General features: G+C 36.8%; 2 protein-coding genes, 3 non-coding genes and 2 pseudogenes across 7 annotated transcripts; all 7 read left to right on the top strand.

Annotated features, from left to right (window-relative positions):
• Positions 1-34: 34 nt before the first annotated feature.
• On the top strand, positions 35-5,722 carry LOC104735814 (uncharacterized; annotated as a pseudogene). Its single transcript, XR_015583820.1, has 10 exons — positions 35-270; positions 907-3,008; positions 3,102-3,228; positions 3,315-3,406; positions 3,558-3,799; positions 3,896-3,982; positions 4,099-4,198; positions 4,301-4,502; positions 4,661-4,778; positions 5,430-5,722. The product of XR_015583820.1 is annotated as an uncharacterized LOC104735814 (transcript).
• A 388-nt stretch (positions 5,723-6,110) lies between these two features.
• Positions 6,111-8,139, top strand: LOC104735804 (protein PMR5). The gene is made up of 5 exons (XM_010455661.3): positions 6,111-6,646; positions 6,840-7,011; positions 7,099-7,277; positions 7,375-7,533; positions 7,646-8,139. The coding sequence occupies exons 1-5, from the start codon at positions 6,261-6,263 to the stop codon at positions 7,977-7,979; spliced, it is 1,230 nt and encodes a 409-aa protein (XP_010453963.2). The 5' UTR covers positions 6,111-6,260; the 3' UTR covers positions 7,980-8,139.
• Positions 8,140-8,724: 585 nt separating this feature from the next.
• LOC147949256 (small nucleolar RNA SNORD25) lies at positions 8,725-8,811 on the top strand. The gene has a single exon (XR_015585777.1). It is a non-coding gene; the product is annotated as a small nucleolar RNA SNORD25 (small nucleolar RNA).
• A 222-nt stretch (positions 8,812-9,033) lies between these two features.
• LOC147949255 (small nucleolar RNA R38) lies at positions 9,034-9,127 on the top strand. Its single transcript, XR_015586375.1, has one exon. It is a non-coding gene; the product is annotated as a small nucleolar RNA R38 (small nucleolar RNA).
• Positions 9,128-9,265: 138 nt separating this feature from the next.
• On the top strand, positions 9,266-9,359 carry LOC147949254 (small nucleolar RNA R38). Its single transcript, XR_015586381.1, has one exon. It is a non-coding gene; the product is annotated as a small nucleolar RNA R38 (small nucleolar RNA).
• A 977-nt stretch (positions 9,360-10,336) lies between these two features.
• Positions 10,337-12,349, top strand: LOC104735793 (ran-binding protein 1 homolog c). Its single transcript, XM_010455652.3, has 4 exons — positions 10,337-10,774; positions 10,898-11,049; positions 11,145-11,270; positions 11,862-12,349. Exons 1-4 carry the CDS (start codon positions 10,623-10,625, stop codon positions 12,083-12,085), a joined length of 654 nt encoding a protein of 217 aa, XP_010453954.1. The 5' UTR covers positions 10,337-10,622; the 3' UTR covers positions 12,086-12,349.
• Positions 12,350-14,449: 2,100 nt separating this feature from the next.
• Positions 14,450-16,022, top strand: LOC104735784 (RING-H2 finger protein ATL63 pseudogene; annotated as a pseudogene). Its single transcript, XR_015583812.1, has one exon. The product of XR_015583812.1 is annotated as an RING-H2 finger protein ATL63 pseudogene (transcript).
• Positions 16,023-17,100: the final 1,078 nt, after the last annotated feature.

Raw genomic sequence — 17,100 nt, 5'->3', positions numbered from 1 at the left:
ATAGGTACAGAGAGGACAGCGTTACTTGGGGAGAAAGCTGCTACTCTCACACAAAGTATTAGCAAAATCTCATCTTTTACCCATCAAATATTCTCTTCAACCCTCTCTGAAGACTACGTTTTCGTTTTTTTTTGGGTTTCCCCTAAATTTCTCTCATTTGAAACCCTTTCAATGCCAGCGCCGGAGGAAGAAGAGCCGATTGTCGGCTGGAAATGTACCGGTGGACGAAATCTCCACCGGAAAAAGCTTCTCGTCGGTGAAAAAATAGAGGTATGTTGTAAAGGCACTGCCTTTTTTTTGTTTCCCCCACCCCTTTGACTATTTCGTTTCCTCTTTTGATTTGTAGGGTTTATAGGGTTTTTGAGTTTTCCAATTTCGGTGATTTTTTTATAATCACCCTTTTGTTTTCAGATATTGAGAAATTTGTGCTCTTATTTCAAGGTTTTTGGTTTGATTGTGGAGAGCCTATTTGGTGGATTCGATTTTTGTCAAAGCTACATTGTTTGTTTCTATAATTTTGGTTCTCCGTAGCTTTCTGAGAAGTTAACTTAAAAAAGGATTTTTTAATGTGGTTTCCGTTCTTAATGCACAACCTTATATCAGTTTTGGTGTAGTTACCTTTGATGAATTGGAAAGTTATTGCAGTATACTTTCACGTTTTGGATTTTGTTGATCTAGGAGCCTAATTGGTGGATTCCACTTTTGTGAAATCTGCATTCTCGCTTTTTATTGAGCTTTTAGAAGTTTATCTAGTTTCAATGTTTGATGCAAACGTGCTTTTGACGATTTTTTATTTATCAAATCTGTTTTTGGTAAAGTTTTATTATCCCATCTGTAATTGTTTGATCTTGTATGTTGATGTTGTTTCGGCTTCTTATTGTGGAAATTATTGTTTGGCTTGTTTAGGTAAGAAGTCTTGAGGAAGGGTTTCTTGGTTCTTGGTATTTAGGAACTGTGATTGCAGCCAAAAGGCGACGTCGACGTTGTATTAGATATGATAACATTCTATCTGATGATGGTACTGATTATCTTGTGGAAAGTATTGATGTTTCGGATGTGGTAGAAGGGTTGGAATCTTATTGTACTGACGTTTCTGATACTTTCCGTGGACGTTTAAGACCCGTGCCTCCAAAACTGGAAGTTGATAAATCGGAGCTTGCGTATGGGCTCTGCGTCGATGTATTTTTCAGTGAATCTTGGTGGGAAGGTGTCCTTTTCGACCACGACAATGGTTCTGAGAGGAGGAGAGTGTTTTTCCCTGATTTGGGTGATGAATTGGATGCTGATCTTCAATCTCTACGTGTTACTCAAGATTGGAGTGAGGGTACAGAGATGTGGGAGTGTCGTGGGAGATGGCTGTTTCTTGATTTGATTGAGAGATACAAGAAAGATAATTATCTCCCAGTTTCCATAAAGCAACTTTGGTATGACATACGGGACAGAATTGGGTTTGCAAAGATCCAGGAATGGACTTGCTCTACTAGGCATTTATGGGAGGATTTGATGCTAGAGGTGATTAATGATAATCTTAGAATCACCATTAACCAGTTTCTTTATGATTATGACGCTGAAAGATTCCCTCTGTTGAAGCTCTTGAAAGAAGCTTCTCAGGCTGTTATTAATGAGATCTGTCTCAGCGGTGTGCTAGTGAATGCTCCACAAGAAGAACAATTTTCCTGCATTGATAAAGATTACAAAACGGTAAGCCAAAGATGCCAGTCCTTGTCTGTCTTGACTTCTGTTTCTGGGCAAGTTACATCAATAGGGCAACAAAATTTTCCAGCAAGGAATCTACTACCGCTCATAAAAAGTTGGTACTGCACAAGAAACTTGGAATTTGGTATCCTTTTAATTGTGTTGCTAAATCAGGCCCACAAGCTGTGTCAAGCTATATCAGGTCAGTGTCATAGGAAGTAGCCCAACATGTCAGAAAGCATCTTAAGTATATGGGATGGACCATAGAACATATGGTAGACGAAGCTGGAAGGCAAAGGTTTCGCTACCTCTCACCAGATGGAAGACTAACAGAGCATTCTCTTCGTCAAGTGTGTTTTAGAATGAAACAACGTGATCAATCCCTGACTACTCCGAGGATGGCTAAGCCTCCTTCTCTGTCTTGTGATAACTTGACGTACAACACCCAGGAAATAAGGTCTATTGTTTTGGCATTGCCTGCCTATAATAGAAGTGTCGCTCTTGTTGAAGGAAAGAAGCCGTCTGCTAAAACCTTGCTTGAGTGTGAAATGCAAGGAATCCAGGTGGCCTTCCCGAGAGAAAGCTGCAATTTTAGTCCCAGAAATGCCTTTCCTGGTCAGAATAAGTCACTCCATGTTAGGCTCGAGCCAAAAACAAAAGCTCAAGGCATACGGAAGTTGAAAAGTAAGCGTAAACAGAACCGTAACCTTAGATATAACTCCAAGAAGGTAGAAGTAAATGTAGGTTTGCAGAATGTCGATATGAGCATGAGAAGGGGGCACACTCCAAGAATGTTGATGGATATCAAGAATCGAGTAATTGGTCGTGGTAAAACTCGTATGTTACGATCAAGCAAAAGAGTGCAGCGGGTAATAACCCCCATCTCAAGAAATCACAGCCCACGTAGTATTCTTTCCTGGCTCATCGACAACAATGTGATTCTACCTAGGGAAACTATACGATACCGTAGCCAAAAGGATGACACTCTGAGAAAAGAGGGGAAACTAACCCGTGAGGGTATAAAATGCAGTTGTTGCCGTAGAATTTTCACCATAAGTGGATTTGAAGTTCATGCTGATGGGGCATCCTGCAGAGCAGCAGCCAATATCTTCCTGGATGATGGAAGATCTCTTTTGGAATGCCAAATAGAAGCCTATAAAACAAGAAAGAAAGCTCAACCACCTTATATTCTGAAGATAAAATTGCATCAAGGGGAGAACGATGTAGTTTGCTCCGTTTGTCACTATGGTGGCAAACTGATTCTCTTTGATGGATGTCCATCCGCCTTCCATGCAAATTGTCTTGGGCTGGAGGTTTTATTTTTTTCACTAATTTTACTAAGACTGTAATTAAAATTTACTACTCTTTCTCGTGGTCTTTTAACACGTTCTTGTTGGAATTTGTAGGATGTTCCAGATGGTGACTGGTTCTGTGCATCATGTTGTTGTGGTGCCTGTGGAAAAACCATTGTGAAGGTTACTAGCAAATATGCCGAGGAAAAGTTTATCAGTTGCAAGCAATGCGAACTTAAATGTAAGGACTTCTTCCCTATGCTAATACGAAGGTCAACAAGATATATTAAATGATATTGAGTTCTGTTTTTTATGTGGTTCATACAGATCACCCTAGCTGCATGCGTTATGATGGTGCCGGTGATTCATTGAATACTATCTTGGGAGAAAAGTGGTTTTGCAGTAAAGACTGTGAAAAGGTACATAAATCCAAATCCCGCCTTCCATTGTGTTTATTAACATCCATCAGAAGACTAACAAAGCAGCCAAAAGAAATAAAAGCTGCAATTAAGATGATACACTGCATGCCATACTCAACATTGCTCATACGTAAAAATATTGTCTTTATAGATATTTGAAAGTCTCCATGAGCTTATTGGAAAATCGAGAGAGGTGGGCGTGAAGAATTTAACTTGGAGATTGCAGTCCTTGGAACCAAATACATGTGGGATTGAAGCTTCTAAAATTGAGGATATGGCAGAAAATCACTGCAAACTCAGTGTTGCCCTTGATGTGATGCATGAACTTTTTAAGCCTGTGAAAAGACCTCATGGTGGAGGAGATCTTGCTGAAGGTGTTATTTTTAGCAGATGGTAAGAGACAAACAAGGAGTACCATTAAGTATTACATGTAACAGCCTTCTAATACATTCTTTCGCATCAGACTCCCTAACTCTAAAAAAACTGCAGGTCAAAATTCAAACGTTTGAACTTCAGTGGATTTTACACGGTACTTCTAGAAAGGAATGACGAGCTTGTTGCTATGGCTACTGTCAGGTAAGCTTTATAAAGCCTAAATGTCTCTTTAAATTACAGAAAAAAAAAAATTTGGCCTCTATAAAAACCTCTATTGATATATTAGTCTGACATGCTCTGTTCGTTCCCTTTTCAGAATTTTTGGGAAAAAAGGTTGCAGAAATGCCCTTTATTGGTACTAGATTCCAGCATCGCCGGCATGGCATGTGTCGGGTTTTGATTAATGAACTCGAAAAGGTGTTTACTGTTGAAAACTTTACTTCCCTTTGGCTCAAGAAGCTTTGTTTGCTTATCCTGAGGACCTCTTAACTGTTCTCTTGAAAATGTTGTGTTCTCCAGGTGCTCATTGGCTTGGGAGTTGAAAGGCTGGTCCTGCCTGCTGTTCCATCCGTGCTGAACACATGGATCAACTCATTTGGATTTACAAAGATTACAATCTCCGAAAGGAAAGACTTTATGAAATTCACCTTCTTGGAATTCGGACGAACAATATTGTGCCTGAAGGTCTTGACCAGCGTAGCAGATCCATTTTCAAGTACAAGTTAGTCCCCATGTTTTTTTTTTTTTTTTTTTTGTTTTGCTGATGAGGTTAGTCCCTTTGTTTGCTACGTTATCATTACAAACTAAAAGCTTTTCAAACTCAATCATCTTGAATAAGGTTTTAAACTTCAGTTCTGCATTATCATGCAATTTCTCTAGGTGAACCACACTGTGACATCCTTAGGATTGAAGACAATTCTGCTTCTGATGATAGATCAGTAATACATCAGGCAGAACATTACCTCGAGGAATCTAGCTCCACCAAAAATCCACCAGAGTATGATGTTCCAACTCTCACTCCTCTGATTTACTAATCCAAAAACACCCGCAAAGAGAAAATCAATAATATAACATGATGCAAATGTCCTTGCATGAGTCCTGAGAATTAACCGATACGAAAAATACTTGGAATAGAAATCAGGCTATAAATAGGAGAGTCCTAAAAGTAAGGATCCTTAACATGGTGGTATTGTTGTGCCCTTGATAGTTTACATCGCCTGGGATATAACTGTAAGTCCTTAAATTATAAGATTTGAAAACAAGTTTCAAGAGATGTCGACTATTCTTGGCAAGTAGCTGAGTCAAAAGATGATGAGTTAGGCTTTTCAATGTGACTAGAGAATTGGAATAGAAGTATAGAGGGTACAATAGGAGAGAGTGTCCATGAGAGCAAGGATCCTTAACATGTTGATTGAAATTGAATTGTGCTTGTGTTTTGATGCTTTACATGTGTGATAAAACTGTTTTAGAGCAAATCTATAAGTTTAGGAGGATGACAGACACGAATTGAGTAACAAGTTTCGAGAGATCTAGACTTTGCTGGGAAACTAGTGAAGTCCAAAAGATAACGTATTAGGCATCTTATTGTGTGGCTAGACAATCCATGAATCGTATTAACTTCATACAATTTCTTTTTTGTTGTTTTCAGGGAAACAAAAACAGATGAAGAAGGGTTACTGAAAAGGAACCGTATTTTAAAGTGTTACATACGAAGGAGGTTTAAACGCATGAGATTAACATGAAGTATGAACACTCCAAGGAGAGAGCATGAGCATCCTCAGACAATTTTGTCTCCACGAATTCTGTTTCAGAATCTTCGGGCATGAAAATGTTGAGATTTTACTATTATTGTTTGTGTATAATAATCTTAAACTGGGAATACAACCCCCACAAAGGTGTCGAAATATGTTAATTAGAAGAAAAGAAAAAAAAAAAATTGAAGGAACAAATGCTTACCTCTCTTCTGACACTTTGATAATATAATCTAAGCAAAGAGGAAACATGTATTACTAAGCAAAGTATTATATGCCCCTTTGTGAATTGTGATCATAAATTATTCAAATTTATTGCTATCAATTATAGGTGCCTTGAGACATCTAACTAAATCGAATCGATCATGTGAACATGCAGAAGAAAACTAAATCCAATAAAACCCTTCACCAAAGAAACAAGTTTTATATCAATGTTTTAAAGATTTCTCTTCTCTCCAAAGGTTGTATTTTAATTTATTTAAATTTTTAGATTTCATCAACGAATAAATACAAATTTCAAAAATTGTAAAGTATTTACAGAAGTAAGAGGACCCACGTGAACGACCCCATACCCATTTGAACACCACTGATACCCCCAAAAATAATAAAATCAAAATCTCAAAGCAAGAAACTTTTCTTTCTTTAAAGATATTTTTATTTCCCCATCTCTCAATTATTTTACAGCTTCCTTTTTTTTTGTTTTTGTGTTCCGAGGAAAAAGCAAAAAGATGGGTTCTTCTTCTTCTCTTCATCTTCTTGGCATCTCAGTCTCCGCCATTTTCTTTCTTGTTCTTCTCTTCCTTCAACAACCAGAACAATCTTCTTCAGCCATTATACTAAGCTTAAAGAAACGCCATGGAGGAAGCTCTGGTATTAGTAGTAGTAGTAGTGGTAATCAGTACAGCTCAAGCAGACCATCAGCTGGTTTTCAAGGGAACAAGAGCACTTGCACTCTCTTCCTCGGCACTTGGGTTCGTGACAGCTCTTATCCTCTTTATAAACCGTCGGATTGTCCCAACGTCGTTGAGCCTGAGTTCGATTGCCAGATGTACGGTCGTCCTGACTCTGACTACCTCAAGTATCGTTGGCAACCTCAGAATTGCAATTTACCCACGTATGTCTATTTGACTCACTCCTCTTCTTCTTCCTTCTTTCTGTTATAATGGTTAATCTTGAAATCTGAATTTTTGGACTTAGTTTAGTAGTCAAAATGTATTCTTTTTGCGAACCCATTTGAAAGGATTCTACTTTAGTTTCGTCTCTGTTGGGTTATAGTGTGTAATTTCTGGTTTGCACAAATGGAATAGGTTCAATGGTGCTGAGTTTCTATTAAAAATGAAGGGCAAAACCATAATGTTTGCGGGTGATTCATTGGGGAAGAATCAATGGGAGTCTTTGATCTGTCTCATTATGTCATCTGCACCTTCCACTCAGATCGAAATGAGAAGAGGCCTTCCTCTCTCCACCTTCAGATTCTTGGTAAGTGCTTTCTTCTTGTTCTTCAATGTCTCTTACTACGTTTTGTGTCTTAAATTCTATAAAAAACTGTTCTTTTTGTATGTTTAGGATTATGGGATAACCATGTCGTTTTACAAAGCTCCGTTCTTGGTGGATATAGACTCTGTTCAAGGCAAGCGAGTTTTGAAACTAGATGAGATCTCTGGCAATGCTAACGCGTGGCACGACGCTGATCTCCTCATCTTCAACACTGGTCACTGGTGGAGCCACACTGGAAACATGCAAGGGTAAAGTTAAAAACACTTCCAGTTATTTGATTTTGTTGTAATGTCAAAAAGTGTTTTATTTGCTTATACTATTGATCTCTCTCTTTGTGAACAATAGATGGGACTTAATTCAATCAGGCAATACTTATTACCAAGACATGGACCGTTTCGTCGCAATGGAGAAAGCACTTCGTACTTGGGCGTATTGGGTTGAAACCCACATTGATAGATCCAAAACCCAAGTCTTCTTCCTCTCCATTTCTCCAACACACGACAAGTATAACTCACTCTATCTCTCTCTCTCTCAGTTTCTCAAAGTTGTTAAATTTGGAATCACTTCTGATGTTTTTGAACCCACTTGTATATATGTGTGTTTTGTGAATGATCAGCCCGAGTGACTGGGCGGCACCATCGTCAACGGGATCCAAGAACTGCTACGGAGAAACCGAACCAATCACAGGATCAGCTTACCCAGTGAGTTCATACACAGATCAGCTAAGATCAGTGATCATTGAAGTGCTTCACGGAATGCACAATCCGGCTTTTCTTCTCGACATAACGCTCCTCTCTTCCCTTAGAAAAGATGGTCATCCTTCAGTCTACAGTGGTCTCATCAGCGGTTCGCAGAGGTCTAGACCAGACCAGTCAGATTGTAGCCATTGGTGTTTGCCTGGTCTACCTGATACATGGAACCAGTTATTATATACGATTCTCTTCGTTTAGCTTGTTTTAATTTTTTAGTCTCCTTTCATCAAATTATTCAGTTAGTAATATTTTTAACACATTCGAAAAGAATCTTTAAGATTACGGAAGCTTTCAATTGTATAAACTCTTGAGGAAATTATCTTTCTAATGATCTATAATCTTAATTTCATGCAACAAAGCAGAGTGACAACAACATACTTCAGCTAAATAAAGGCAACGACCGAACAAAGCATAACCTTATTGGGCCTTTTAAAAAATAATTATTTGGGCTTACAGAAAAGCCTTTTAGGGTTTTGTTTTTCTCTTCCAGAACCTTTCTTGTATAAATAGAGGAAGTTCAATTTGATAGTTAAATCAACAAGTCGATTTCTAGGGTCTTAGCAGCCATCAATAAAAAAAGTCAGTTCACATAGGAGCTTCTGTTTTGATTCTGTAGTTTTCGTAAGTTTTGAGATTCTCTTTATTTGTTACTGGGTTTCTTGGTTTGGTTCTCTAGTGTTTTTTTCTCACGGTTTTTCTGAATTGGCTTCATCAGATAGTCTATGTGGATTTGTTCGTTCCCATATGATTCGTTCCCTTGAAGCAAAATTAATCGTGTTGCTTTCGTTATTTATATATATATTCTCCCTAATATATCTCAGTGATTTTGTATTTATACAAATCTCGTTGATGTTGATGTGGGGAGAAAACACACTTGAGCAGCTATATCATATACTTTAGTATCCGGATTTAGTTTTTTTTTGTTTGTTATAGATTGTTTTGGAAGAACAGTGATGAGTTATTTTACAGACCTGTAATGATTGCGGTAATGATCGCATTTCATTATGAACATCTAAGGGACTGAGTTCTTCTTTCTTTTTGAGATCTTATTATAATTTTATTTTCTTTGTACTTGGTGGTTTTTGTTTTGAATCTGATAAGAGAGAGGCTGATGAAGATTAGATATAATGGTTACTGAAAATTTCAGTGTTGAAATATTATCTTCTTGACTAGGACGGTCTGAGGCTTCTTCTGTTTGATTTTTTACTAATCTTGATTTGAGGAATTTTCTAGGAGCTAAAATATAGCTTTGAGTTGTGGATGATGAGCACAAATATCAAAAAAACAGTTATCCCTGTCTGAGGATTTTAATCCCATTGATGATTGATTTGTAATCTGACATAACAACACATTCCACAAGACACGAATATGATGTTCATGTTAGAATGGTGTTGACTGAAGGACGTTCTAAGGCTTCTGTCTGGTTTTTAAAATATCATGGTGTCGTTTGATTTGAGACTTCTATCAAGGAAGTTTGGTAATTGGGTTGTGGATGATGAGATCAAATATGAAAAATACAGTTATCCCTGTCTGAGGATTTAATCCCGTTGATGTTTCATAATCTAATCTGACATACCACCCAATACCAGTTAGTATCATTTTGCCTTTGCTATTTTGCTTGTTGACCATACTGTTACATAAGTAACACAAACACGAATATGCCTAGTTCAACTGTTACAATTGGTAGTTCTAACAGCACAAACACGTAGCTTCGTTTATCTTTATATCTGGCATCTATTTTTGTCACAGAATTTTTTTGTGATTTGATTAAAAATACTCGGCTGATTATGATATCGGACTTTGAATGAAAGATAGCCTTAAAACAAGAAACCGATCATTATCGACAATGGAAAACGTGTCTACGTACCACATGTAAAGATCATAGCAAAGGTAATTTAAAGAGAAGGCAAAATTGGATACAAGAAATTATAAAAGAATTCAACTCCTTATATCATTGCATTTCCAAAAGTTATATGAGACGTTTCCAAATTCTATTACCGTTTGTGGTACACAATGTTGAGATAAATGAGTAACTACTTATGTGCTCTGTACTTTCAAATTGGTACACACTACTTCTTTACATTGTGGCAGTCCTATGTACTTGTGTATTATGTTATTGTACTTGTGTTGTATCCAAATGTTCATATATATAATACTATTGATTTTCGTATGTACATATCCGGATGGTATATTTTGTATACAACTCACAGTTCTATCATGGTTATCAAATGTCATCATCCACACAATACAACATAACTACATAAGCGATCATTTTCAAGATATAAAGCGTAAAAAACAGTGACAGAAGGCAGTCAAAAAACAAACAAAAAAATCAGATGCATCAAGGATGGAAATCATTCATGAGCATCTATATAAAAAGATAAAATATGCACACACTCTTATAGTTATCTTAGAGAATATATAATACTTCAATATTGTACAGTAGCTTTTTAAGTCTTTGTGGATTAGCTAGTCCAGGAAATAAGATACATCACTTTATGCATTTTGTGCTGTGGCATTCCTTAGCCATATTGTCTTCTTCTCTTCCTTTCAGTGGCGTCGTCTAAAATGACTTCACTTTTAGCTATATGATTATGATCTACATCAAAATCAAATCAAGTATTGTCGAATTTGGGACTTAATGGGCTTAAATGGCCAATGTTAAAGGCATATTAGCCCAATAAATAAATCTGAAGCCTAACTTTTGGGTTATAAAGTTTTAAAAAACCCTCGTTCCCGATTTTTTTCTTCTTCTGGTTCTCGAAACTTCTTCTCTCCCCCAATTGAACAACCAAAAGTTGCAAAAGCAGACCAACAACTCACTTTTTCACAGTTCCAAAGATGGCGAGCACTGAGCCAGAGCGTGAGAATCGCGAAGAGGAAACCGAAGTCCACGAAGATGAAGACACCGGAGCTCAAGTCGCTCCGATCGTTAGGCTTGAAGAGGTTGCTGTCACCACCGGCGAAGAAGATGAAGACGCTGTCCTCGATCTGTATGTTTTTACTCATTCTCTTACTCTATTCGTTTCCGATATCTTTGCTCTGGTTAGGTTTTAGTGTCGTGGAGTTTGATTGAGATGTCTTGTTGTTGTGGTGGTGTGGTAATTGATTTATAGGAAATCGAAGATGTATCGATTCGATAAAGAAGGGAACCAATGGAAGGAGAGAGGAGCTGGAACTGTTAAGCTGTTAAAGCATAAGCAGACTGGCAAAGTTCGACTTGTTATGAGACAGTCTAAAACCCTAAAGATCTGTGCCAATCACCTCAGTATGTTTTCGCTAGTAACCTTTTTCTTCTCATTTCTGCGTTTCTCTCTTGTTTTGTATTATCTAAAGTTGTGTGGGATTGTGTATCTTGTGCAGTTTCGTCTGGGATGACTGTTCAGGAACATAGTGGTAATGAAAAGTCTTGTTTATGGCACGCTACTGATTTTTCTGATGGCGAGTTGAAGGATGAGCTTTTCTGCATTAGGTTTGCTTCCATTGAGAGTAAGTTTGCTTGTTGAATCCCGCTGCATACTTACTTGTTTTCAACTAGGAGTGATGTGGTTACATCTGTTTTGTCAAGTCGTAATTTGTGCTAGTTGAATCAGTGTGGAGTTTTGAAAATTACCCTTTATAAGACTTTAGTTATAAGTCTTTTTTCTTTCATCAAGTACTTATAGACAGCTCAAAACAAGAACCGTTCTGCTTTTGTAGTGTCGAGACTTAAGAGTCTTAGAATGTTGCTTCGTACTGTAATTCTATGGGTACATAGTTGTGTAGATGACTTGTGAAAGTGTAACTCTTGATCGGCCCTTATGATTTAACTGCCATTGTCTAAGACTCAGTTGGTTTCTTGAGGTTGTTGATATTATCACTAGACATAAAACAAAATGGTTATGTGATCTGTTTGATATTAAACAACTAGCATATTCGTATTTATGTTTACATTAGATGTAAGATGATGTTACTTTGCTTTGCTGTGAGAGTTGGCATTTGCAAGAGTAGGCATTTTGCATTTCTACCACTTGTCGTAGTCTGCGTCAACTCTTTGGTTTTAGATTCTCCTGTGGCTAACTAATAGTGTTGAATCAACAGATTGCAAAACGTTTATGGAGAAGTTCACTGAGATATCTGAAAGCCAGCAGCAAGTAGGAAAAGAGAGCACAGAGGGCGATGAAGCTGCTGGTTTAATAGAGAATCTCACGGTTGAAGAAAAGAAAAGCGAGCAGAAAGCCAAGGAAGCAGAAGAAAAACGCCCTGCAAAGGAAGAGAAAGATACAAAGAAGGAAGAAGAGAAGAAAACGGAGGTGAGCACTTGAGTTAAAAAAGTGGTTGTTGTTGGGATCACAAGTGCTTTGCGTCTGTTTTATATAATATATATATATACTTGGCACTGAGAGCATGATGGTAGCTTCAAAAGGAGTCATTCTCCATTGTCATCTCTCAAAGTTTTTTTGAGTCTTTGCCCTGTGTTAGAGAATGGGAACCTATTTTCTTGTCTTTTTACGTTGTTGTAAGTGTTTGACTATTCTGTGGTCTCTTTACTTCAGATAATAGTATTTCTCATCGGATTATTTCATAAATCATCCGATATAGATTGACCATTAGATTCGACTTTCGTGAATGACATACATGTTGGTGTTGCTGCAAAAAAAAGGGGATAGGAATGTGGTGGTTCTGACAAGTGAAAACTAGTTGGTTAGTTTAGGAGCCAGTAGATTGGACCATAAAGCTTTAAACCCAAAAAATACGAAAGGCTCCACCACAATAAAACCATGTTTTAAGCACTTATCTATCTCCATTTATTTCCTTCTGACTATGAGCTGTTCCTGCTAGCTTGCATATATCTAATTGCACCTTTTATGTCCCATTTCTAAGTACACTTTTGTTTTTTTCTTTCAATTTCATCTTCACATTACCTCTAGTAACTGGATGTATGATACTTCATACTTTATTAATGGTTTGATGTAAGAGGTAACTATTTCTTACTACTACATTGTAGTCAACTGTTATACTTGCTACTATTAATGGCGAAAACCCAAACCAGGCCGAATCAGAATTCATTAAATCAAAGCTGAACCAAGTTTTGATAATAGTTTAAAAAGATAAAATCAATAAATCACATTTTAATTAGATATATGCAAAAAAAAAATACTATTAAGATATAATCGTAACTACACTTAATTTTGTTTACTATACCAATTTCTCCAAAATTAGAAAAATTCAAAATACTCGAACCAAACCAAATGGAGGAACTGAATGCATAAAGCCTACAATTACAACATGACCAAACAAAGATAGGTCAAAAAGAAATAAAGAAGGCTAAATGCTTGGAAGTTGGAAAAAGGCCCAAAATAAGGAGTAGGTGCTGTTGGCAACTGCAACTGCAATCCTTATTTTATGGGAAGAAAGAGTCACTTTTGGTCAATAAAATTCATAGACTCTAAATCCCCTCACATACACCTCTCACTCACCTATCTAACATTTATATCTTCCTTATTATTTCCATGACTGCCATTTTCTCTCACACCTATTGACAACAATTATTATACCACTCAAGTGCTATACCTCCATTTATATGTGAAATAATGCAAAAAAAAATAACAAAAATAATGAAAACTCTGATATTATATATACATATATGGAAACATGTCTGACCCTTAGCTAATCGAAAGTTAAGAAACCTAATTCTATTACTCTATGCTTATTTGAGAAGTGAACAAAAAGTTGTCACTAAAAATTCATATGGGGATTTGTTCTTTTTTTGGGGGTAAACTCCGTGGCCTTGAGGAGTCACTTAATTTTAAAGATTTTGCAAGTTTCATCAAAGACCATCCTCGGCTCCTCGTGGTTAGGTCCTGTGAACATCGAATATATCTATAGTTCGCAGGTATATAAAGATATGATACTATAATACGATATGTTCTTTTTTTATTTAAACGAAGAACTATAGTAGTATTAGAATAAGATTGTGATTAATAGAGAAACGTGTAAAGAGGTTTTGATGAAAAAATTGCATAGCGTTCCTCGTCTTCTACTTTTGCTTTATGTTCACGTTAAATCTACCCATTTCTCTCCCTACTTGCCTTCTTTTCTAAGCTAACTTTCATGTGACCTCCATTACCTACTTCTCTTCTATTATTCTTTAGTCTTTATTTATTTACTTCTTCATCTTACGTATAATTTAATTATTCTTGCGACTACAAACAAAATTCTCCGATTCTTCCACGATTTATAGGGGATGTGTTCTGAAAAAAGAATGTAAGCGACGAGAAAAGAACATTTAACAAATCTTTAAAGAAAACAAATAATCGTTCAAATGCGTTATATGACATATCTTTTCTATACTAGATGACAATATAGGAGATATGTTATCTGAACGTAAAGATTACCTGATGTATTGAGACTATTTTGTTTGTTTAGTGATAAGGAATGTGGATATAGTTAATGGAGAGATACAAAAACAAACCCCACCCTTTCTTTTAAACTCACAACCTCCTCCAACTCTCTATTATTTTGGTTGCAACCACAACACACACTAAAAGACGAAAGGCCCACAACTTTCCCAGCTGCTGCTAGTACTTCTATACACATCACATTTCATCAATATTCCAAACAAAGATTATGCATTGATATAATACTAGTACATATTGACAAACTGGAAGACAATTGGTTCGAGAGACGACTGAGTTAGTTACTTTCTTTCAAATATTCTTAAATTTTATAAATTTATTGTAGACCAAATATCCTGATTTTATGGGTTTATAAAATAAATGAGAATTGACTACTAATCTACTTATTTATTTTGTCTCTTTAGTTTTTTTTATACGTGATTTTGATTTCCCCTATAGCAATACACTTTTACTTTATACAGATATAAATAGTTTAACTCTCAAAACAAATTAAAGAAATCATAATGAGCTGATCCGAGAGAGAAAAGAAAAGAAAAGTCTCAGAATAAGCAAAAGATGATTATGAGGGAAGAAGAGGGAGAAGAAGACGTCTCAATGAGTGTTAAAAGCAGTCTCTCAAACTTCCTCAAGATCTTATCTTCTTACAACTCCAATGTCCTCTTAGCTGCTCTCGTCTTCCTCCTCTTAGTCGTCCTCTTCGTTCTCCTTCTCCATTTCTACGCTCGCTTTTTCTGGTCTCCCTCTCATCAAGATTTATTATCCTCAGCCGCTAGACGCCGCCGGAGAAGACGACGTAGTAGTAACCGGAGAAGAACAGTGACTACAACAAGAATCATACCTTCTCTCCCACTCGACGTTGGAGGAGTTAATACTCCTGCTGCTGTTACAACAAACGATGACAAAGGTTTGGATTTGTCAGTGATATCTTCGATTCCTCTGTTCATTTACGAAGGTGACGAGGATCAAGATGAAGAAGAAGAGGAGTGTGTGATATGTCTTGGTTTGTGGGAAGTGGGAGAGTTTGGAAGAAAGCTAAGAAATTGTGGACATGGGTTTCACGTAGAGTGTATAGATATGTGGCTGTCTTCTCATTCCACTTGTCCTCTCTGTCGTTCCCCTGTTCTCTCCTCCTCCGTTGAAGACAACCTCAAGCCGGCTGTTGAATCCGTCCAAGAAGAAACAGAGGTTAGATTGCAACTGTCTCAAGCCGGAGAAGACGATCGGAGATTCTCACTGTCTCTTGCTGAGATGGAAGATTGTGATCACAAAACAGAGGTTGACGACAGAGACCGTAACGGAGTTGGAGAAGGAGAGGTTAGAATTGAAGTGTACGATGATGAGGAGGAGATCGACGGTGGAGGGTCATCAAGAGGTGATCGGAGGTCAATGTCAATGACGTCATCAGCGTCATGTTCGTTGATGAGGATGTTAAGTTGTAGTAGTACTAGTAGTAGATCGGAGCGTAACAAGGTGTTCCCGTCGGCGACGCAAGATTCGTCTAAGTAAACAATATTATATACTACTATAGATTAATGGAAAAAGTTGTTGTGTTGTGAACAGTTTTGGAAATGGAATATGAATAACCAACCAAAAGCATTAAAAAAAATACAAGCATGAGGTAATATATTTGATTAAGCTCTTGGTTGAATCTTATGAGATTATGATTACATCATGACGTTTGTTTATTATGTCATCAAATAGTTCTGCAAGTAAAGGCCATGTAATCTTTAATTATGTTATCATTTTCAATTGGATCCCATGTAAAATCAAGAGTTGTGATGCCAAAAAAGTAAGTAAGAAAAATTTATTAAAAATTTCGAAGAAATGAAAAAGAAGTAGAAAGCGACAGTGAAAAAATGTGAGAGAATCTCAGAGGCCTACATCATCACTCACTTCTCATTTTGGGGGATCAAAAGCATCTACTGTTTAACTTATTGTTGCAAACTTAAAGTTATGCTTTTGTATTTTCCATTATTTTTGGCCTCTTCTTCAACCTTCCATATACAGTTTCATATTCAGTAGGACACCATGCTTTGAAGTTTTATTAAGACTAGTCAATTTCATGTACATTACATCATCGATCATAGAACAAAGAGATAATAGAAAACGAGTGATGAATTACGAGAAACGTTAACTATATAATGACCACAATCTATATTAACCTTTTAGTGATCAATCAAAGTATAAATTCCCATATAATGAGCTGAGAGGTTGTTTTCAAAGTTTACTTTTCGATTGCTTATTCTAACACTCTTTGTACTTTTATTTTAGACATGACCCTAAAATTTCTCACATTAACTCAATTATTCCCCAAAGACAAAAGTTAAACTATTCACAGAATGGGAAACCAAGAAGAGAACAAAATCGGTGGGAGTGAGTGATGAGGTTGATAAGCTTTCCAACAAATGTGAACCTATTTCTATATCCCTCTTGAATCAACTGTCTCTTTCCTGTAAAAACTGTACAATACAAGACACAAGACTAGGCTTTTAATGAAAATTTTAATCATCGTTACCTTTGACCTAAGGCTATGTAAATCTAAATGACACTTGTGAGTAACATTCTATGCATCCAAGAATGTGTAACTAGAACGAGTGAACAACAATCCATTTGGGTTAGCATAGAGTTGTGGTGTTAATAGAGTTGCTTACGATGTAGCTGCTTAAACTAGATGATATTGAAGCAGAGGGAGAGCTTAAAAGTGCAGAGGAATAGAGAGGTAACGGAAAGTTACTTACCTGGGAAAGCTCTGTTTCTTGTCTGAAAACAAACAGTTTTAAAGTGATGTATTTGAATTCCTCCTTATAGGTTTGTCGTGTCCAGAGCTCTGTGGAATAGTTGGACAAATTGAGGGCGAGGAACAGCGATATGAACAGTAGCGAAACCAAAATTCAAGGGCAAATAAAGCGTAACTTAGTAGT

This window comes from Camelina sativa, chromosome 2 (assembly GCF_030686135.1).
Source record: "Camelina sativa cultivar CO46 ecotype springtype chromosome 2, ASM3068613v1".
NCBI classification, from domain to species: domain Eukaryota; kingdom Viridiplantae; phylum Streptophyta; class Magnoliopsida; order Brassicales; family Brassicaceae; genus Camelina; species Camelina sativa.
Note: the sequence above shows the minus strand (reverse complement) of the source record. Positions and strands in the feature narration are given on the sequence as shown.